This window comes from Epinephelus fuscoguttatus, linkage group LG4, assembly GCF_011397635.1.
Source record: "Epinephelus fuscoguttatus linkage group LG4, E.fuscoguttatus.final_Chr_v1".
Lineage (NCBI taxonomy): Eukaryota > Metazoa > Chordata > Actinopteri > Perciformes > Serranidae > Epinephelus > Epinephelus fuscoguttatus.
The window spans coordinates 38,726,511-38,750,412 of NC_064755.1; the positions used below are offsets into that span (position 1 = coordinate 38,726,511).

The 23,902-nt window shown below is 41.7% G+C and overlaps 1 protein-coding gene across 2 annotated transcripts; it reads left to right on the top strand.

Annotated features, from left to right (window-relative positions):
• Nucleotides 1-62: 62 nt before the first annotated feature.
• rbl2 (retinoblastoma-like 2 (p130)) lies at nt 63-15,783 on the top strand. Of its 2 annotated transcripts, none has more exons than XM_049573657.1 (22): nt 63-378; nt 2,629-2,759; nt 3,254-3,454; nt 3,605-3,669; nt 4,992-5,120; nt 6,319-6,479; nt 6,790-6,854; nt 7,170-7,341; nt 7,446-7,609; nt 7,959-8,071; nt 8,168-8,271; nt 8,814-8,951; nt 9,231-9,395; nt 9,573-9,693; nt 9,830-10,093; nt 10,166-10,365; nt 10,475-10,651; nt 10,742-10,813; nt 11,371-11,470; nt 12,404-12,651; nt 12,965-13,138; nt 13,584-15,783. In XM_049573657.1, the coding sequence occupies exons 1-22, from the start codon at nt 241-243 to the stop codon at nt 13,749-13,751; spliced, it is 3,270 nt and encodes a 1,089-aa protein (XP_049429614.1). In that variant the 5' UTR covers nt 63-240; the 3' UTR covers nt 13,752-15,783. The 2 variants fall into 2 exon arrangements, with proteins under 2 accessions (XP_049429614.1, XP_049429613.1); XM_049573656.1 differs by having other exon boundaries at nt 12,401-12,651; nt 13,584-15,782.
• The last annotated feature ends 8,119 nt before the right edge of the window (nt 15,784-23,902 follow it).

Here is a 23,902-nt window from a genome sequence, read left to right on the forward strand (position 1 = left end):
GTTGTGGCTCGTGGCCCTCCTACGCCCGCAGCGGCCGCGCGCCGTAGTACCTGTCAGTCAAAGGACATTTAAATGGCTTCACTGTACAGCGCCGTTTACCTCACTGCACGGTAATAACGCTGTTACGGTGTTATTCAGGCAAACAGCTGCGCGGACGACGTCTGTGTTTACAGTCGGAGGTTCTCTCCTTAATCTAAACCCAAATTTTAACCGTTAAATTTGTTCAGAAAGCCAAAAACAATGAGCGACGAGGACGACTTTTTGCAGAAAGCCCGAGCCGGGTTTGAAGATCTGTGTCGGGCTTTAAATATGGACGAAGAGGCGAGCACCGAGGCGTGGAAAACCTACGAAAACATCAGCAGAAACTTTACATTAGAGGTAAAAACTATAATTAATCTGTTATGCTGATTAATAACTTGTCGTTGTTGTTTCTGCCGCTGCTTCCCGGTGTCCATATTTACTGTAACGTTACTGCTAGCTAACCGTAGGTTGATCTAACAATGCTAACGGTTCTCTCAGTGCACTTTATGTGGTTTTACTTTGACAACATAATACAGACGTTGATGTAAAATAACAGTCATGGGTTTGAATGACTTGTGTAAACACCAAACCGCCATTTATGGCTGTAAATATGACACTAAGCCTTCTACAAACACGTTACTGACATGCTAAACCAACATACTGTAAACATGATATAAAGATATGCAGTGCTGCGAGCTGCTGGGATGTAAAACTGTAAATGTGATGACATGACACGGTAATAATAACACTGTATGGTGACATTACATGACGATAATAACACCGTGAGGTACAGGAAGCCACTAGAGGGGAGGATTTCCAACATGACTCAGTGTAACTGAATACACCACACTGACTGATGATTAATGACACTACCTGCTTATTTAATACGTTTATTTATAGAGCACTTCAGCCTGTGATCCCTCTGCACACTGCTGCAAAGCAGCAACTGTAACTACTGTGTACCTAAGTGCAGCTTTAAGGTACTTCTGTGTCTACTGATTGGTATTTTATACTTTTACTCCAATACATTTCTGAGGGAAATATATGGGGATAGATTTGTCTCAGAAAACTAATTTGCAAAATAAAATGGACCTGCAAATACACAAACAAATTCCACAAATTAAAACCATCTATTAAAACCATTCATTCAAGCAAATATTTGTGAATGCAGTTTTTATTTATGAATCTCAATTCTGTGCTATCTATTTGCAGATCCGTTTTATATTTGCAAAAGTTTTTTTGAGTTTACTTTTTTTTGTATTTGTGGAAGATGTTTCAAATTTACAGACTGCACAGTAACACACAGATTGTGGATATTCTCACACAAATAAAATTGAGACAAATCCATCTCCATATTTTGAGTATTTGCAGATCTGTTTTTTTTGAGTTTATACACATTTTTTGTATTTGTTGAAGGTGTTTTAAATTTACAGATTGCACAGTAGCACACCGGTTGTTTCTAGGGAAGAGGAGGCCTCAGCTCCTCCTCCCTAGAAACAGTCGAGGCTATAATGAGAACGATTATATCATTTTCATTTTCTGCTGTCATTAAATTATTTATTTTATTTGTTCATTCTTTACATCTGTAAAAGTGCTGTACCACATTGTGAAAAATACTTACTTACTTACTTACTTACTTGCATTCAAAACCTTACTAAAGTAAAATTATGTAGTTATAATGAACGAGATGTAGGCCTAGTTAAAGTAGGAGTAGGAAGACACTGAGCTGCATTAATGTGTATGTTGCATTTTACTGCTTTAGATTTTTTGAAGAATGCATTTATCACATTTTTCATGAACAACATAGAGCAAACCAGCTTAGACATGATATGACAAAATGAGCAGGGAAAAATAAGAATCTAAAAATTAAAAAAAAGATTGTGGGCATTATTTCCATCCCCAACCCTCAGCACCCCGACAACACAGAGGTAGCATCAAACAAATGATGCAAAAAGCAAAATTACAGTAAGACTGATTTCAAGGATATGTACAGAGACTGGCTAAGCCGATTTAGGAAACCCTTGTAATGACAGTGCAGATTCAAATGTATTTTAAGTAGGGGTCCCAAACATTATAAAAAGTGTCCACTGAGGTGTGAAGAATACAAGAGATGTGTCACTGGGAACACACTGCAGTATAAGACTGTGATACGACTTTTTCATTAAAGAAGCGTCCTTGATAGAAAAGAGCGAAATATTTTTCCTGGCAGCAAAAGTCAAAATATTTAAGAGTCTCTTGTGTTTGATATTTATAATATGACCATCTGGGAGAGAAGTAGGAGGCACTCAGGGTCAAATTCTGTTTGAACACCAAATATAACACACAGTTCATCAACAGAACTGGACTAATAGCTTTGTAGCTGCTGTAGATGTTTAAAGCTGTGCTCATTTTAACTCTTTATATACTGTTGGATAGTTTAATCTTCAGCAGTTCATCATATTCCATATAACATCATCATGTGTTTGTTGCGTGACTGCCCTGTGAGAACCACAAATCTTTTTATGATGTCAGCTCTGTGACGATGCATTGTCCAGCTGATCCAAGAGGGTTTTTAAAGACTTTATTTAACTTAATTTTTAACACCTTCTTTTACTTGGTTATGTGCAGGGCAGCGAGCTGCACTGGCTGGCCTGTGCTCTGTACGTGGCCTGCAGGTCATCAGTGCCGACGGTGGGGAAAGGCACTGCTGAGGGGAACTACGTGTCTCTGACCAGAATCCTACGCTGCTCAGAGATGAGGTAGGCCCGTAATGCACCTGTGCACTCACCTGAAGGTCTGTCCTGTGTGTGTTTTCTGACATTTTACAGACAAATCCATTAATTGAGAAAATAAGGGATGAATCTGCAATAAAAGCAGTTTTTGTTGCAGCTGTACTATATTCATATTTCAACATCTGACCTTTAGTCCTTTTTAGTTTAGTCCTAAAATAAAATCATTTCAAACTGAAACATGATTGTTATGTTTGCTGATTTATTTGTCCTCTGGAATATAAAACAAAATTATAGTTCTTAAAGACGTGAACTGTGTTCCAGCTGGATAAAGTCTGTTTCTTTGCTTGAGTCCAGCACCTGTAATCAATGAATCAGTGTGCACAGGTCTTTGAGTTACAGTTTGAATGTTTATCCTGATGGTATAAATGTTGGGAAGAGAAGTGGACCATTAGTCAGATATATAAACATCAGTCACTGTCTCTGCGTCTGCTGTAACCCTCCTCTGTTCTCTTTTCTTGCAGCCTGATAGAGTTTTTCAGTAAGATGAAGAAGTGGCAGGACATGGCCAACCTGCCGCAGGATTTCCGTCAGAGCACCAACAAGCTGGAGAGAAACTTCACCGTGTCGGCGGTCATCTTTAAGAAGTACGTTCCCATCTTCAAAGCCATCTTCAAGGCGCCGTCAGACGAGCCGCCACGAGTTCACCGCAGCCGCAAACAGAGGTGGGACATGGTGACCTTTGACCTCAGCAGAATATATGGTGTATCACCACAAAATGTGTGACATAAGTGATGCAGTAACTAATTTATTATAAAGCTGATGTATTTCAGGGTCCGTGACTGATTTTATTCCCTTCATGTGTTCCTCTACAGACGGCATCCCTGCACTGTGACCGAGGTCTTCAACTTCTGCTGGGTTTTATTTGTTCATGCTAAAGGTAAAGATTAATTTATTCCTTACTCCATTCAGAGTAGAATTGCTGCATCAACAGACGCCCATGGTGCAAGAGGATTTGAATGTAAAGACTGAGAAACCTGACATTAAAGGACAGATTCAGTCCATCTTTAAAAAAAACATGTCAGCTCTGATAAATGCACTGCACTCTATGTGAGTAAATGAAGCATGTTTGGTTTTTGAGTTCATCAGAAATTTTGAGAATTATTTATGCTCACATAGCGTGTGCTGTGCTAGTTTAATTTCTGGATTTATTTACTTTATTATCCACAGAACAAAGTGTTTGACATCTGTAAAGTTATACACATCTGGATCACATCTGAGTCACAGAGCATCTGATTACCAAAACATTAACACTTGACAGTATCTGAAAAAACTCAGAAGGGGTGTAGTTGTGTTTTTGTGTTCTGTTTTGTTATTTTTATTTATTTGTAATTCTCTGCTTTCATGATTTGCTGAGTATTTTTACATTTGGTATTTTCTTTTATTTATTGGAGCCTTTTTGGTTCACTTTTATTGTGTTATGATTTGCACTGTTATTTTAAAATGTTAGCGGACCCCAGGAAGAATAGCTGCAGCCCTGCTGTAGCTAATGGGGATCCTAATAAACAATAAACACACAGTACTGCCCTGTGGTGACGCCTAAAATAGTTTTAAAAAAAAACTTGTGATCTGGATAAAAAAATATTTCTGCTGCACCATAAAAAATAGATTTTACCTGTTTCTTCAGTTGTGACTGTATTTTCTGTCCAGGTAACTGTAAAATGACATACAGCAGTTTTTTTGAAGTTCAAGCAAAGTTAGAGAGTGTTTTTTTAATGATTATATAAAATATTAGAAAGAAACATTAACATATACCAAAATAATTAATAATAAGTTTTAAGTTTTGGTTCAAGTTGCACAAATTGTGCATCCCTGGCTAACTGTCTTTGTTGAGTTTAAAAAACAAAGTCACATCTTTGGAAAGAAATCTTGTTGCAGCATCCAGATTTTTTTTAAAATCCAGATGGTTTAAGAAGTTTTTGTGCATCCAGTTAAAACCACCAGAACAACATGATGTTAAACATGTTCTGAGTTTTTATTCTGGATATTAATCCATGAGAGGAACAAACTGAAACAGCTCTGAAGTGCTTAAATCCATGTTAATCTCCCCACTTGTGTGTATCTGATGTCTTGACGACAGTAGAGTCCAGTTGAAACCTGCCTGTGTAGATTTGGCAGTAACACTGACGTGCTGTGCCAGCGTAGCCTGAAGACATGATAATTCCTCATGTGGTGTCATGGTGATGTCTCTCCCTTGTTCAGGGAACTTCCCCATGATCAGTGATGACCTGGTGAACTCGTATCACCTCTTGCTGTGTGCCCTCGACCTCGTCTTCACCAACGCTCTGCTGTGCAACGCCAGGAAGGACCTGCTCAACCCCAGCTTCAGAGGTACCTCACTCTGCACCAGCGTCAACATTCTGCGCCCTCATAACATCTGATCTTCTGAGGATCTCATCCGTGTAGCTTTAGCTCTGAAGCAGAAAGAGACACCCTCTCACTTTAAGCTTCTTCCTGCTCACTAAAACATCAAAGTAATGAAAATGATTAATGACGGAAACCTTCTAAAATACTGATCTCATGTCAAGCAGCTATAATCTGTTTTGTTCAACAGCATATCAGCTTATAAAATGATGATATGTTAATGTATTTACTGCTTGTTTTGGCTGAAAACTAGAGGTTTAAAAAACGTTCATGTTCATGATTGATCAGATAGAAACATATTTTTGCCAGTCAAATATATGAACCACATCCCCTCCACACACTATGTCTCAAAGCTCAAAGTAAATGTGGTCACAGAGTTGTGAAACACATTGTCGAGTCGTAAAATTAAATCAGCCGTGGCATGTAGGAAGCCTGCTTATCAGTGCGGTACGGCACTAAATCAAACGTGTGAAATAAATCAGTTTTGCTTTTTGTGCTGAACGAATTCCAGCAGTGTATATCAGCGCTGTCCTGTCTCCCTGTTGACACCTCCTGTTTCCTCTGCTCCACCTCTCTTTCCAAACATGCTGTGTATTGAAGTGGAGAACCTGTTGAGAGAGGAAACTGCGCTGACGCCACGTCAAACTGTATTCAGACAGGAAACTAGCTTTTTTTCTTTTCTACATGTTGGTTTGAAAATCTTAAATTACACCAGAGAATTTAAGATGCAATGACACCGTGCTGGTCTCCTGTTGTCCTGTGAAGGAGGACGACGGGATTCAACAGACGAAAATACAGTTAAAGAACATGTTGAATATGAAATAATCAATGTGAATGGCAGAAAGATAAAAAACACAAAAAGACAAAATAGAATTTAAAGGTTCTATATGCAACAATCAGAGCATTAATACAGCAGCAACCTCTGTTTTCTATGTAAAGATATAGTGGAGTATATTGAATACACTGAAGTGATTTCTCCCTGTGCGATACAACAACAAGTAAGTCTTTGTTACAGATTAAAAACATGTTTATTATCACATTTAACAATCTTTTAGATGACTGAAATGTTTCATCAGACTCTGCTGTAACTGCACGAGTAGTTATCTACTGATCCAGTTATCCATCTGATCATCAGGTGACTGTCCCTCTGTCTCATGTCCTGCAGGTCTCCCAGAGGACTTCAGCAGTAAAGACTTCAGGCCGTCTGCAGGTCCGTACTGCTTCATAGAGCAGCTGTGTGAGCTGCATGACGGTCTGGTGCTGGAGGCCAAAGGAGTCAAAGAACACTTCTGGAAACCTTTCATCAAGAAACTCTTCCACAAGAGGGTGAGACACTGTGCTCTTCCATCATCGCTTAATATCTTTATTTAAATGTTTCTGATTTCACTGTTAATGTCCCAACAACACCTCACCTGTTATTTCACTTGATCTACCAAATTATGTTTTGGTTATATTTATTTTCCACAGAATAGTTAAATCAACTAAACATCATAATATTTAGAGTCTTCATCATAATTCTCGTTTTATATTTTTGACAGGAAGGATACCAGGGAAACATATACACACACACACACACACACACACACACACACACACACACACACTGGTCTGATGGTGTGTATGGTCTCTCCCACAGATCATCAGAGGAAAAGAGGACAGTCTGACCGGCTTTCTGGATCCCATGAACTTTGGAGACAGTTTGTGAGTGCTGGCTGTCGTCACACTGCACCACTGTGGTTTAAAATCCCATCTTCATGTTCTGTCATGTGTTCATCATGTGCTCTGTATGCTGTGGCTGCTCACATGTCATCCAGCACACTGTGAATGGACGCACTTTGACTATATGGAAAGTTATGTTGTCTGAAAACCCTCTTTGAATCCATGGTAACATGAGACTCTCTGTTGACATCCCCCAGAGCATTAGGGGAACTATAGGTCCAAAACTCGGGGTTACTTCTCTTGATTTTGCTCAGTGTCAGCCTTTGAAAACTCTAATCTGCTGAACTCTTCCCACAGTTTGTCTCTGACTCGGGTGTATGAGGAACATGTTCTGGCCACCGGCAGTCTGGATGAGAGGATCTTCACCGGTGAGGGGGCAAGCGAGGACATCGGCACCCCGGGGCCCTGCCTGTGTGAGGGGGTGGAGAACCAGGATAGCGCCACCTACAGGCTTCACACCAGCCTCACTGTGAGATTAATGTCAAACTCTTCTAAAGCAGCATCATTTAAACAGCGTCTTGTGTTTTTTAATCTGACCTCTGGGTTTTATTATTGTGTCTCTCCTCTTATCAGGCGTCGGCTCTGAAGGTGTCTACTCCTCTGACAGGGAGGAAGTACGTTCAGGAGAACAGCTTGGCGTCTCCGGTCTCATCCGCCATGAAGAGTGTCGGGCGACTCCACACCCTGCTGTCAGGAACCAAACAGGGGCCGAGTGCTAAGCTCACAGAAACTCTCAGGTGTGTTTCTGTCAGTTCAAACAGTTTACTCTGAACACAGTCTGTGAGTTAACAGTATAACCTAAACAGGTTGCATCATACAAGTTAGTCACAAAGATGCACAGTTAAGATATAATTTAAAATGTACACCTCCACGAGCAGGTGTAAGTCATTCATGATTATTTGTCTCCACGCCGGCAATTCTCGTGGTCAGATCCATTATGTTTTTGGGTTGTTCAACATCCATCCGTCTGTTTGTCTGTTCTTTTCTCGTGAAAGCAATATCTCAAAAATACTGCTCCCTTGTAGAGCATAGAGTCTCAGGTGTTAAATCTTCTGCAGTGCAATGACAGAACCTTTCTTCCCGTAGGACCTGTGCCAGAGACCCCAGTGATGTCATCAAACAGCGCCTGAAGGACATGTTCGAACTCCTCTGTCAACATTACGAGGGCAGCGGGGCCGAGAACAGGGGGATGGGAAAAGGTACACACACACACACACACACACTCACACACTCACACACAGAAAACATGAGCACATGATAGACTTATTTTCTCTAAATAAACTTCCTGTTCACAGACATGGCAGTGAAGTACTTCCACTTGGCAGAGGCGCTCTACTACAGGATCCTGGAGTCCATCATCGAGAGAGAGAAGATGATCCTGGGAGACGCCGACCTGTCGGTGAGTATCTGCTTCTGGAGAATGATGCAGTTGTGAAGCCTGGGACAGGAAGGGTTTCTGAATCTGTGCAGATCCTTAAACGACTCAGGCCACCTTTAAAAGCAGCTGTAATTATCTACTGCCTTCTAATATTGAGTTTATCACTTTTATTTGTTTTTTTTTAATCTTTTTTATTTTTACATTTTATGTCAATAGTGTACATGCTCACATTTTCTCATATTCAGTCATTTCAAATTTATATGTCTCTGCAGCTCTTTGAAACTGGCTCCTAAATGAGTGATGCGTATGAATGCATTTGCATTGACATGGACATTTAAAAGGACTCTGTTCCTATTGAACTAGCTCTTGTACATTATTCTAATACTTGCTCTGGAAAGAAACAGATATTTTTTTTTTTACAAATGGACACCTGTCAGTTAAAGCTTGTTCTTTACCTCTTAGGTTTGAATGAACAGGGACTAGAAATGTGTAATACTGAGATTATAGAGGAACAAATCCATAATTTCTCAGTTGACTGTGGTGTGTGTGTGTGTGCATTTCAGTGTATTCTGGAGCAGGACATCTTCCATCGCTCCCTGCTGGCCTGCTGTCTGGAGATCGTTGTCTTCTCCTACAGACCTCCAGGAGATTTCCCCAACCTGATCTCCATCTTCCAGCTCCCCGCCTATCACTTCTACAAGGTGTCAATAATCACTTCTGTCATACTGTATGTCAATATGTTTGTGTCTGTGTGTGTGTGCTTGTTTTTTTATTTTTAGTAACAAAGCCTGCAACAGGTAACATAAATAATCACAAATAGCACATATAAATGAAGACAGCTCACTGAAATTATGTGAAAATACTTTTCGGTTTAGCGTCTGCAGTGATGCAGGCGCTGTAAAACATGAAACATTCTTTGTTACATGAAAAACATGTAACATTAAAGAAAATTCGGTTTGTGTGTGTGTGTGTGTGTGCAGGTGATTGAGGTGTTGGTGCGGTCAGAGCAGGGTCTGTTTCGGGAGGTGGTGAAGCACCTGAACCAGGTGGAGGAGCAGGTTCTGGAGAGCCTGGCCTGGACCAGCGACTCCCCGCTGTGGGAAAGCCTCCGTGCATCCAAAGACCCCGTCCCCGCCTGCCAGCAGGTCCCTTCAACTCATATTCATGTCATAATTATGTAAATATAATTATTAGACATGTAGGTTTTAGTATTCTTCAGTGTTTGTATGCGTACATTTAAATATTTTTCTGTTGTTTGTTTGTATTTATGAAAACAGAAGCTTCAGCTGTTTGTGAGTGTTTGTTGTGTGGCTGTGTTTCAGGTGATGCCTCCACAGTATCTGGAACAAAGCGACGAGAGCAGCAGCGGCAGCGGCAGCGGCAGCGTTCCCGTCACTCCAATCAACCACGGAGCTGACCTCAACGCCAACAGCACTGTCAAAGGTGTGTGTTTGAATTTATTTAACGCTGTTACTCCAGATATATTTCTTTACCCATCAGGCTGGGAAAACGTGTTGTTTGTTTATAGATGTAAATAATCATCCCGCTTCCCCTTCTCCTCCCCCTCCCCCTCCTGCAGGCATGTCCCCCTCCCCCACCACCCTGCTGGACCGGTACAGTTCTCCTCCCACTGGCTTGCATCGTCGCCGCCTGTTTGTCGACCCGGTGGACGGCGAACCTGGAGTCACCTCCAGCACCTCCACCAGCACAGCGCCACCCACTGTGACCAAGACCGGCCAGGCCAGCCTTGTCACGACCATCCCAGCCGGGCAGACTGTGGTCACCATGGCAACCGCCACTGTTACTGCCAACAACGGGCAGACAGTCACCATACCTGTGCATGGTGAGGGAACGTTACACTGACTATGAGACATGAGTGACATGAGTGACAGACACTGACCTTTGACCTCTGCAGGTATAGCCAATGAGAGCGGAGGCATCACCTTCATCCCAGTCCAGGTGAGCGTGACCGGACAGGGTGGAGCTACGCTGCAGCCGCTGTCTGCACAGACTCTGACAGGCACCCTCACTGTCCAATCACCCGTCACCAAACCAGCTGTCAAACCAGCCAGCAGGCCGCTGAGGAAAGGCTCGCTGTCGCTGTTCTTCAGGAAGGTACATGTTGCATGTTTTGCTGTTTTGTAGTCACTGTTGTGTGATTATTCTTTCAAAGGTGAAAGGTGGATACTAATGAAGTGGAGTTGTGATATTTCTTCTCTCACAGGTGTACCACCTGGCCAGCGTGCGCCTCAGAGATCTCTGTGCCAAACTGGACATCTCATCAGATCTGAGGAGGAAGATCTGGACGTGTTTTGAATATTCTTTGGTTCACTGTACTGAGCTGATGATGGACCGTCACCTGGACCAGCTCCTCATGTGTGCTGTTTACGTCATGGCAAAGGTCCGTCTGTCTCTGTGTGTACATATATCTGTGTACTCTGTATGTGTTTCTCTGTGTTGAAGTAAATGTACATGTGTTGGGTTTTGTCAGGTGACCAAAGAAGACAAATCCTTCCAGAACATTATGAAGTGTTACCGAACGCAGCCTCAGGCCAGCAGCAATGTAAGAACCTCTCAGTCAGCTTGACTGCTCTCTACACACGAAGAAAACATGTTTACCATCCAAACTATTTACAGTTTGATGAATCTATTAGATCATTTCTTCAAATAAACGTCCTCTGACCTGGTAGAGTTGGGTAAAAGACAGGCTTTACTTCAGTAAGAGTAGTAATACCACAGTGTAGAAATATACAAATGAAGTCCTGCATTCTGAATCTTACTTTAGTGAAAGTACAAAAGTAAAAATACTCATCATGTAGAATTTTATATATTCTATTGCTGTATTATGATTATTAATTCATTAATGTGTTCATTACTTTAATGTTGCAGCGCTTATTGTATTGACTTTATGTACTGCTGGGTAGTTTTATCTATAAGAACACATCATTGTTTATTATTTATTATATTTTGTATTATAATCTGAATCTGTAAAGTAACTAAGCCTGTCAGATACATGTAGTGCAGTCAAAAGTACAGCATTTGGAAATACTTAAGTAGAGTACAACTACTTCAGAATTGAATTTAAGGGTGTGTGTGTGTGTGTGTGTGTGTGTGTTTCAGGTGTACAGGAGTGTGTTGATCTCAGGGAGGAGGAGACGACACTCAGGCAGCAACGACACCAACAAACACAACTCACCTGCAGACACCACCCAGGATCCAGGTAAGAAAACACCTGTTTTAAAACTCTCTGCTATCTTTAATGTTAAAATGAATGAACAGCCACATTTATAATTTAATTAGTGGACTTGAGTCACATGTTTTGGACTTGAGTCAGAATTAAGTCACAAATTTGATGACTTTCGACTCTGCTTGACAAAATAAAAAAAGACTTGCAACTTGACTTGCACTTCAACACCAAGAGAGTGGAGCACATCACACCAGTGCTTAAATCACTGCACTGGCTTCCTGTGTATCAAAGGATAGACTTTAAAATCTTGTTACTTGTCTATAAAGCACTAAATGGTCTCGGTGTGATCATCTGGAACAGGTTTACTCAGTGTTCCCAGGATCAAAACCAAACAAGGTGAAGCAGCCTTTAGTTTCTATGCTCCCCGCCTGTGGAACAAACTTCCAGAATATCTGAGGTTGGCTGAAACTGTCAACTCATTTAAATCAGGGCTTAAAACATTACTATTTACTGCAGCTTACCAGTGAACTAGATATGTATCTTATTGTTAGGATAATCTGTAGCTATTGTTTTTATATTTGTCTGCTGTTGCTGTTGCTTTATGTTTGCTTTTTAAATGCATTTTCTGCACTGTTTTTCTTGCTTTTAACTTTTGTTTTTAATGATCTATTGTTCCTTTAATGTTTTATCTTAACATATTTCCCTTGTAAAGCACATTGAACTGCCTTGTGTATGAATGGTGCTATATAAATAAAATTGCCTTGCCTTACCAGTTACTCGTGACTTTACTTGGACTTGAGCCTTTTGACTTGGAAATACTTGCTACTTTCCTCCCAACCCCAAAGATTACAAATTCACACAAAACATTAATAAATGCAGCTTAAAAGTTTATTCATCCAACATTTATGTGAGGAAGAACGTTTATTGTTTCCTTGTTTGTTACTAACTGACGTCTCCTCTCAGCAGGTGGAGACATCAGTCCAGTTTCTATCCGCTCCAGCAGCACCATGCCCACCCCCCAGCCTGGCAGTGCCCCATCCACCCCCACCAACACCTCCAACAAGAACTCCTCCTCCTCTTCTTCCTCCTCCTCCTTCACAGTGGGTGACGGAGAAGAGGAGCGAGGAGACCTGATCCACTTCTACAATAACGTTTACATCAAACAGATGAGACACTTTGCTCTGAGATACTCAGCCAGCTCGCCGTCTGCAGGGGTACAAACACTTCACATCTACAGACATACATGTGTAGTATACACAGGGGCATGTGGTGCTTTTTTTATTTATGTTTGCCTGATTATTTACTGATAGTAAAACATGTTGAGTGTCTGAAGGAGATGTTACAGAGAACAGGGTTGTCCACTGAGTTAAAGATTCATACAGATTGTTTTGGCAACCCAGTGCCTTTATTCAGTTGTGAAGCTCCAGAGTCTCACTGCTCTGAAGTTTTTCATGCTTCGTGTGATGAATTTAGGGAACACAAAGCTGTTCAAAGTTCAAAATGAAACACTGCTCTATATGTTTGCAGGTGGAAACCCCCCCTCTGTGTCCGTACCCCACCCTGAGGACAGGCTCCCCTCGTCGCATGCTTCTGTCCAGCAAACACTCCATCTACATCTCACCTCACAAGACAGGCACCGTCCCCACACCGCCCACCCCCAGAGACAAGATTTACTACTATATCTGCAGCAGCCCCCCCAACGTGAGACCCCACACACCCTTACACACACTGTACTACACTGTATATCTTCACAGTACACATATAAATGACACGTGTGCTGTGGGGAACAGACTGATGAAGATGTTGTTGAGTGACCGAAGATCAAACTTTATCCAGAGGTTAAAACTTCTGCAGCAGCTGCACCACAAAGAAGGAAACAGCACAAATACATAGAGAGCAACAGTTATAAACAATAAAGATTATCAGTAAGGTCATGGAGCAGAGGCTAGACAAGGAAAATATGAAAAAAGGAAAGGTCATGACTTCAATGACAACATTCAAGAAGCCAGACGAGCATCTCAAATCACACTTTAACCCATCATTATCTTTGTTGTTTTAACTTCAGATTAAAAAAACACATGTTGATTGACTTGATTCTGACCCTGTGACCTCTGACCCTCTGACACTTTGACCTCTGATCTCTCAGCGTCTGCAGGAGATCAACAGTATGATCCGCACCGGAGAGACACCGACCAGGAAGCGCAGCCTGCCTCTGGAGGGTGAGACGTCCCCCAAGAGGGTCTGTCCAGATAACCACTCTGCTCTGCTCCGTCGCCTGCAGGACGTCGCCAACGACCGCAGCTCCTCCCACTGAGACCACACACATACACAGAATATATCACCATTATGACACACCAACACCATCATGCCCCACCTTCACTGTCCCGTCATACATAGTCAGACTTTGTAGGAGCACATTGGTCACTTCCTGCAGTGATAATAGACTTTGTAGTTGTATAAACTGTTCCTGTCCGTGATGTTCTGCTTTCTGAACGTCTGGCTGAGCAGCTCAAAGCTACAAACTGACGCCAAGTTGTTTTGTAACGTGGTAGCAGTGATCTGGAGGCAGCGCCTCTGGCTCTGCTGCACTACAGAGTTCCAGTAAAAGTTGTCTTGCTTTTTGAGGGAAGAGCCAGAAGTTTTCAAACTGTGAGGCTCCTCCCTGAGGCGGGGTGAGGATGGGAGACCGGTGAGGGACAGGTGCATGAAGGTGTTTTAACAACAACAGGAAGTTAGTTTGTCAGCTGATTTGACTGCTCACCAGCACAGTCAGCAGGTGGAGCTGCAGCAGAGAGAAAAAGAGAACAGAATAGAACCAGCTTAAGAACCAGAGCTGATGTGGTGGAGAAGGGAGTATGTCCATAAATCCACTTAGGGACTGTTCTGTACTTATCAGAGGAGGGGGGTGGCTCGGGTGTGACTTAACTCTTTTTAACCCTCCCTAAAGCTACAAATATTTTTCCTTTAGCCTCTCTGAATGACTGTCAGAGATTGCACAACCCCCCCTCCACCATGAACTTATTAGATTTTTGAAAATTACTCTTTGAGAAATTTGAAAGTTAAAAGTGAACGACGAAAAACTGTCTTTTTCAGTCTTGTCGTGCATGCTGGTTAGTTCATGTAGGTGGTTTAATTTTGTGATTTTGATGAGTATCGCTATTTTAAGCTCAAATTTATTTCGTTTTTTTTTCTGAAAACATGCCTTTTCAGAAAAATCTGTGGTAAAATAAATACAAAATACAACCATTTAATTTTTTTTATGCCCCTCCCCTAAGCCAAAATTAAAAAACACAAGTCCCTCCCCAGTGCTTACGAAATTATTGGACATGCCTCCATCTTTTTGCGCCACCCCCTCCTCTCTCATAAATAATGAACAGTCCCTTAGAAATCATAGAAAGAACAGTCTGCAGAACTGAGAATCATCATGTTTTTAAGTTTTTCCGCAGACTCAGTGATCGTTGTCTGTAAATCTGTTTGTACACTGCAGACAAGAGCTGCTCACACATCACTCAGCTCACTGTGAATCGACACACTTTGACTACAGATAACAGCAGTGATCAATAAGTGATCAATCATCAAACACATTTCTTCTGCACTGCATTGTGTCTGAACAGAGCCGTCAGTATTCTGTCGCTGATTTCTGAACTCTCTGAGTGTGAAACTTTTCATTCCATCCGTTTATTATCCGATACGAGATGAATGTATTTTAGGATTTTATTACTGAACATGTTTTTACTGAAGTGAAGGTGTGATGAAGTTTGTGAAGGCTCAACAGGATGATGTCGCTCTGATGCTTTACTTTGTGTTCTTAAAATGTTTTTACATGTAGTCTTATTAGTTACCATGTTTTCTATGATACTAATAACTGAATGTGATTTAATCTGGAGGCTTAAAAGTTTATAAAGAGTTTCATTTCAACAGAGAGTTTATCCACTGTTAGATTTCACCCTGATCATGACCATTTAAAGGGCTCGACACTGATTCATCATGTTTAAAGTGATGTTAATGGTCCCAGCAGCAAATTAGAGTCTCAGTGAAACTCTCTGTGTTTGACTCTTTGTTTACTTCCTGTTATCATGTTTTAACTCGACCCTCACCGACTGTCCTGATGAGAAGTGTGTAAATATTTGTATAAAAACAGAGAAGTTATTTTATGGAGGTGATGTAAGTTAAGTGCCTTTATTTTTTACTCCTGAATCTGTTTGTTTGTTTACAACTGACAAAGTTTATTAGATTTTCTTGATTGTAAAAAAAAACAAAAAAAAACCTGATGGAATAAAATGTCTAAAGTGAGCTGGTTGTTTCTGTGTGTCTCCACCAGAGGGCGCTGTTGGGAAATATGAATGAAGTTTCGACACTGTTTGGCCTCCATGACTTTATGAGTCTACATGAATTTATTAAACAAGTTCAAAAGTATAAAACCAGCAACAACTTTCACTCACTTCACTTGAATTAAATAATGATAAAACATTGTCTATATAATTCTGCAGAACAATAACCTCGTCCTCCAGACTAAATTACACAAGTCAAAATTAACACATTCATCTGAAGCTGCAACAGTCAAAGTAAAACTGTATTTAAAACAGACTTTGTGTTAGTGGAAACCAGACAGACTGTAACTGTGGAGGATCTGATCATCACGTGTTGAACTCAGACTGATGGAGCTGAAGTTTACTGTCTGTGAAGATACTGAGCCAGCGTCAGCAGGTGATTTCATTTTCATTTTCATGTTTATTTGATAGGGACAGATACATATACATAGAGAATTGCACAGCAATTAACCAGTGTAGAGTATCACAGCATTTATAGCTACTGCTAATTTCCAATGCCCGTCCCTAGAAGGGCCTTTAAAAAAAGAAAACATACAAAACAACATACACAACAACAACGAATACACATATTTACATACAGATACACATCATGCATATTGTATACCTACCCTACCCTGGCTGACACAGGATGGTCGTCAGCTGACTGAGTTCACCTGGGACTCACAGGTTTAAGAAGCTGCTCCATGTGCTCCTGCGGCTGACATCCACCCATTACCTCCTCCAACACTGTCAACTCCTTCACCACCATCAGCACCTCCACCTCCATCACCATCACCTCCTCCATCAGCACCTCCACCTCCATCACCATCACCTCCTCGAAAGCTTTCCCCAGTCAGTGCTGAGGAGTTACTCTGAGAGCTGCCAGTTAGTTCACACTAGAGGAAGATGAAATACAGCAAAGCCAGAGGTGGGAACAAGTCAGTGTTTTCCAAGTCACAAGTAAGTGTCAAGTCTTTGTGCTCAAGTCTCAAGTCAAGACAGACAAGTCCCAACTGAAGACTGTCAGGTCCCAAGTCAAGCCTTAAGTGAAGACTATCAAGCCCTAAGTCAAGTCCCAGGTGAAGACCATCAACTCTCGAGTCAAGTCCCAAGTCAAGACTAACAAGCATCAAGTCAAGTCCCGAGTCAAGATAGGCAAGTCTCAAGTGAAGACTGTCAAGCCCTATGTCAAGTCCTAAGTGAAGACTGTCAAGTCCCAAGTGAAGATTGACAAGCCATAAGTCAAGTTCCAGGAGAAGACTGTCAGCTCTCGAGTCAAGTCCCAAGTCAAGACTAACAAGCATCAAGGCAAGTCCCAAGTCAAGTCTCATGTGAAAACGGTCAAGTCCCAAGTCAAGACAGGCAAGTCCCAAGTCAAGTCCCAAGTCAAGACTGTCAAGTCCTAACTCAAGTCCTAGCTGAAGACTGTCAAGTCCCAAATGAAGACTGTCAAGTCCTAAGGCAAGATCCAAGTGAAAACAGGCAAGTCCTAAGGCAAATCCCAAGTCAAGACAGGCAAGTCCCAAGTCTAGTACCAAGTCAAGACAGGTAAGTCCCAAGTGAAGACTGTCAAGCCCTAAGTCAAGTACCAAGTCAAGACAGACATGTCCCAAGTCAAGTCCCAAATGAAGACTGTCAAGTCCCAAGTGAAGGCTGTCAAGCCATAAGTCAAGTTCCAGGTGAAGTCTGTCAGCTCTCGAGTCAAGTCCCAAATCAAGACTGTCAAGTCCTAACTCAAGTCCCAAGTCAAGACAGGCAAGTCCCAAGTCAGGTCCCAAGTCAAGACTGTCAAGTCCTAAGGCAAGATCCAAGTGAAAACAGGCAAGTCCCATGTCAAGTCCCAACTCAAGACAAGCAAGTCCCAAGTGAAGACTGTCAAGTCCTAACTCAAGTCCCAAGTGAAGACTGTCAAGTCCTAACTCAAGTCCCAGGTGAAGACTGTCAAGTCCTAAGGCAAGTCCCAAGTTAAGACAGGCAAGTCCCAAGTCTAGTATCAAGTCAAGACAGGTAAGTCCCAAGTCCTAAATGTTGAGTTTCAAGTCCTAAACAAGTCATAATGTGCTCTTCATCAAATGTAATGCCAATATTAAATTAACAGAGATCATGAATGCATCATTTGCTGTTAAAAGTTTCTTAGCTGCTAAGCTAACATTAGCTAAACATTAGCATGCTAACTATGTCAGTATCAGTCTCGACTTAAAGTTCTTTGTGCAACTTTAAATGTAGACTGAAGTTGTCTTTGTGGCTCAAGTGCTGAGGTGTTAAATGAAGCCCAGAGTCTGGACTGACAGGCCTCATGTTTCAGGCCTGACGGGGTCATTTGCATGTAGAGGAACAAAGTTTGGTCCAGCTGAGTTCACGTTGTAAACTGACACTGACAGAGTCGTATAACACCGAGAGCTGCTGACGGGACCTCTGAGATTTATTAACATCACAAACTGCACCTTCACTCCTCCGACATGACTCAGCAGTAAATCTGCTTCATGTTCGTCTGAGCTGTTCTCGCTCTGACTGATAAATGAGAAAGTCAAAGTGACGTCAGCAGGTGGATGAGGAGGCTTCACAGGTCTGAACTTTCATTCATGTTGATGTAGATATTCTTTTACCTTGTCGTTGAATGCCTCCCTGAGCTAGTCAAGTGCAGTTACAGTTTACATCCATGTCTGTGAAAACATGAAACAAGACATACATCTTTCTCCCATATCAAAGAAGAAGGGGAACTTTATCTGTATGCAAAAGAGTAAATAGACCATTTTATACACTAACACACTAGAAAACAAGTCATTTGAAGGGATAGTTTAGCATTTTAGGAAACATGTTTATGCTGGTTTCTGGTGATGATGAGACTCCATGATGTCACGCTTCTGTTAACTGACATGTTTTGTTTTTATTTATAATTAGAGTTATTAGTGTAAAAGTCAGCTGGACAATAAAGTCACTGTGTCTGTAGCTTTTTGTTTTGAGACTGTCGACACTCAGCAGCAGTGACGAACACTTTCTGTTCAACATATAATTGTGCTGCATTAGTCATCTGTCTGTAAGAGGGGGTTGGGTGGAGGGGTGAGGGGGGGTCTTTAATACAATAGACTCACAGTGTGTTGACACCACACTCATCATCATCATCATGGTCATCCTCCTTATCAAAAATACAGTAGACGTTTGCTGCTTGGTTCTGATGGTTGTTGAGATACAAAGTTAACACTAACACCATCACTGTTGCCAAAATCTGAACCCACTCCGACTCAACAGATATGAAAACATCTCTCAGTTTCACTGCAGATGAGTTCTGAATTATCAGCTCTCATAATCTGTGCACAAATATCTTCCCCATGACACACAGCTCTCATGTGGTTTTTGTGTAGTGTAGAAGAAAAATAAGGAAGACGTTCAAATTAAAAGTGTCCAAAGTTCTAAATAATGAGGTAAACATATTTGACAGTATTCCCTGTGAGTAAAAACCTCAGGCTTCAGACCGTTCTGAGTACTCTGTTTCCAACGGGACAAGCTGATGTCAGCTGGTGACGGATTTCTCAGCCTGTTCTCAGTCCATGTCATCAAATACTGCTGCTTTGTCAGTGACCTTGGCTTGGTTTGGTTCCATTCGTCTGAAGTTTATTTTGAAAATAAAAACTGTCTGCATTAATTGAACACAAACTGTACATTTCCTGTAAAAACGGAAGTTTATTTTGAAAAGACACAACACATGTGACGAGTGTAAATTGACATGCGGTCTCTGAATATCCAAAACTGATGCAGGACAATATCGAGTAGGGTTGGGTCGGTTCTCGGTAATACCAATTCGGTTCGGTACTCCGTCTTGGACCGGGTTTTTTTTTTTTGAGACCGACCTGACCGCATACTCAGGCGGAACGTACACAGAGCGGACGCCACGGAGGTCCGCCCGGTAAAAGTGGACGTCACAAGCCCTGTGCGCGCAAAGCACGACCGTGCGGACTCTGCTCCGCGCACCAGTGTCACACAAAAGACTGTTCTGCATGTATTTTTCACATCGCGGGGATTTTTCACGGACATTTTTACACGGAGTCTGCTCCGCTTACAGTACGCCCAAGTCTGTGAGCAATTCCTCCCTCAAGTGGCGAAAATCCGGTATTACCGACTTGATGCGGTATTTTACAAAAACCATACTGTCATACTGACCCAACCCTAGTATCGAGCACATTATATTTGGATGTGCTGCTCCCCTGACAAAGCGATATTTCACAGATTGGGATGAGAGCGCATTGGATTTCTAACTTTCATGTCTACATATCATGTGCTAGTTACCCTCCAGTGTCTCCTGCTGACGTTCTGGGACAACCAATGTCAGGACATAAACAAAATCACATGGTTAGGTTTGGAAGAAAAACATCATAGTTTGGGTTTGCATTCATATGGGAAGCAAACACTGGGCTCCTGGATGAAAGTCTGGGATTTGTTGGACACATCCACCTCCACTCCTGCCCACCGTATGGGAACTTCCCAGCTCCTTATATTCTGTGTTACCAGCAGCATTTCAAACTGATACCATCCTGTGGCGTATCATACTACTGTGACATGTGCTGTGTGGCCGCATTACAAACTGATGCCGCCCAGCATATCATACCACAATGAAAGGTGACTTTTGGCATCGGTGACTGATGCAGAAATCACAGACAAAGAAGTATATGACTGCTCCAGGCACGCTACTGCAAGTGTTTACATTACATACACTGCTACGTGTAGCTACATGCTAACGTCAGGGAAACATGTCATCTTATTACTGATGTTTATTTTAGATCATATTCCTGCTGGAACATTTTGTTGGCTTTTATTAGTGATTTTTAACGGTACAAAGTACTACTTTTTTCCGTTACGTTCATTCCTCCAGGTGCAATGAAGGTGCAAAGACACTGAGATAAACGCTGACCAATCAGAGCAGACTGGGCTTTTCAGGGGGCAGGTCTTTAAGCAGTGTTGCCAAGTCCGCTTATTATAAGCGACTTTGGGCTTGTTGTTCTGTAAAGTCGCTTACAAATATTGGTAGTCGCGGGTCGTGGTTTTTTGGGCTTGTTTCTAAAGCGTAGTTGCTTATTTGGGCTTGTTCCCATAAACATAGGATAGTTTGTCTTGCCTTTTCCTTCTGTCCCTCCCCTTTCCCCATACACACAGGAGACAGCAGAGTTTTTCCCACCCGCATCCTGCTTCTAATTGGCTCTGACCATCAGACAACGAGTACTAGCCAATCAGAGGCAGAGCAGGGTAATGTGTTTTTTTTTTCTGGTGAGGAAAACGTCAGTCCTGTAACTAAAAGAAAAGAGTTAGATGAGTGCATAAAAAGCAATAATAAATAAAGAATTTGTGAATTCAGGATGATATTTATTTGTGTGTGCAAATGTTAATTATCAGAGGTTTACTGTGTATATAATGTACTTGGTACATCAGTCTATATTTGATATCCCATGTGTTTTCTAATGTTAAATAATGTTAAAAGGTGGTTTAACTCCCTCTTGTGGTCATTGTCCTGAAGCTCAGGGGAGAGAAAAATAAATAAACATTTTGCAAAACTGCGCACAGTTTACTTATCTGTCCACATGGATGTAAATTGACAATCTGTACCCACAGTTTAAAATCTGTCCCCACGGATTGTAAAACCATGCACACAGTTTATTTAATTTTCTCTCACCGGAACCTAGGGGGGCTCCGTAGAAAAAGTCGCTTGTTTTGGGCTTGTTTTCACAGGCCTGGTTGCTTATTTGTCTCGCGAGATCTGGCAACAGTGTCTTTAAGAGACGGCAGTAAAACAGAGTTTCTCAGCCAGATACAGGTGTTCTAGCACAGACAGGATGAAAATAAAGTGTTTTTGAATATTAAAGCATGTTAACATGTTCTAGTACAAACCCAAAATACAGCGTATGATCCTGAAAATGAACATAATAGGCCCTCTTTATATTTGATCCTGTCTCTGACCAACTGTCTGCTGCTTCATGTATTAATGCAGTGATTCACAATGAGGTCAACAGATGAATCTGATGTGTCATGATGATTCATAGGATTAAGAAAAAACATATTCCTGCTGTACAAATAGTTTCTTTTCGTGTCTCTTCTCTATTTTTTGCTTTTTTTATGATTTATCTATTCTTCAGGCCTCTAGAAATATATTTAAATGTTCAGTTTGGGGTCTCAGAGACATCGGTCCTCATTATTTGTGTGCGTATGTGTTTATGTTGATTGAGAAACATGTCACTATGATAAATATAGAACATCACCAGACCTCTCATCTAAAAGAGGATGTGTCTTCCAGATAATAGTTCATCACTGACAACATTTGAATCTTCCTGTCGCCTCAGAGCAGCTTTAACGAAATGTGTAGAAACCAAAGAAAATGAGCAGTTAAATTAAATACTAATATAAATCACAGTGTAGCTACTGAAAGTGTCTTTTATAATGAAAAGCAGTTAACTGTTTTAACTCTTCCGAATATCAGAATTCATTTTTTAAAATGATTCACACACTCGTATGTCAGGTTGTGTATCACACCTGAGCAGACAGGAGGTGAGGTCGACTCAATGTTGGTGTGAGTTTCCCTGTTGGCCCCTGCAGTAGGTTGCTAACGGCCCCAGGGTCTGAGCTTCTGAGAAGTTTTCATATCTAATAACAGAGTACCTGAGAGAACACCTGGATGAACCTACACACACACACACACCTGAGACACACAGGTGTGAATCACATGACTTCAGAGACCAGCAGCTGAGTGAACTCCTCACCTCTCAGGTTACTGAGCGCTAAACAGCAAACAGCAGCCACAGAAGAGTTAATCATGAAAACATAAACTTGAATGTTGAGGCTAACTGATGGATATTAATAAATAGCAGCAGATTTTATAGTCGATTATAAAAATGTTAAAGGTACTGAATGTAACTTTCAGAAAATCCTTCTTATTAGTGTCCTCTTTCTCTGAGGACGTTCAGTGACCTGCAGTCAGCATCCAGCCATTAGCTGTCTGGGCATCAACCAAAACAGTGACAAACACAAGTCTGACCGTGGCTGAAGATGATCATGTTGATAGAACATCCATGTCCAGATATGACGTGCAAGGTACCCTGGGTGCGTTGGTTGTTGACGTTGTGGGAAGCCATGTCAAGTTCTGCCTGTTACATGCCTTGTCTTCTTTCAAAATACACTTATGTTTTCACAGGAAATTTAACTTTTACATACAGTCTCTTTCAAAATAAAAGCACTACTACATTTTTTTCCTTCAACAAAAACAAAATACATGTTTGGGTTTAGGCCAAAAAACTGGGTTCAGCTTTAGAATCTTATGGGATGTGAACACCGCTCTCCTGGGTGAAAGTCGGTATTTTGGACCCATCCACCACCTCTCCCGCCTGCACCATTGGGACTTTCGCCACCTTAACTTTTGTCCTTGTCCCACCACATTTCCCGCTTAAACTATAACGGTGACCGGCCGCATATCATGCCGATGCTAAAGGAGGGCTTTTTTCCGTTGGTGTCTGATGCCTCACTCCCCACCACTAGGACTACCCTAGCCAGTGTATCAACTCGAATTCAGTCAATGCAAGCCCACTGGGGTTCATGGTGGGCTGGCGGTTAGCAGCAGCGCTGCATCTAACCCTTGTATGGCAGGAACAGAAAGTCTGCTGATCTGGCGAGGAGTCGGGATGTAGAGAAGGTGGTCCCCCTGTCACACTCTGGCGAAATACGAGTTGCTACAGGGTGCTAAATGAAAGTCCGTCAGCGCCGGACTGCCACTGAAAAATGTATAGACGCACAGCATGTGTGAACTGGAGTGGGTGCTGCCCATTTGTTGACGTTAGTGGACTCCATAGCATTACTGTTGCACACTAGCTGAAGTCACTCAAGAACACACCTAACATCACATCCTTTGGATTTTCCCGTAACTTTTGTCACCAGTCCTTTACATAGAAAATCAGTCCAGAGGCTGTTATTGGCAACTGAAACAGTTGGGAAGGTCACAGTTTTTAAGTTACGTTACAACCTGTTCACCCACTGGAAATTAAACATTATGAATACATGTAAACACGTTATATACAGAACCTTAAAACAATCTAGTTTCAGAAAATGTCTCAGTTAATGGCTGTGCTTCTTAACATATTACACATACTTTTTATGAATATGTGTGTACAAAACAGGAGTC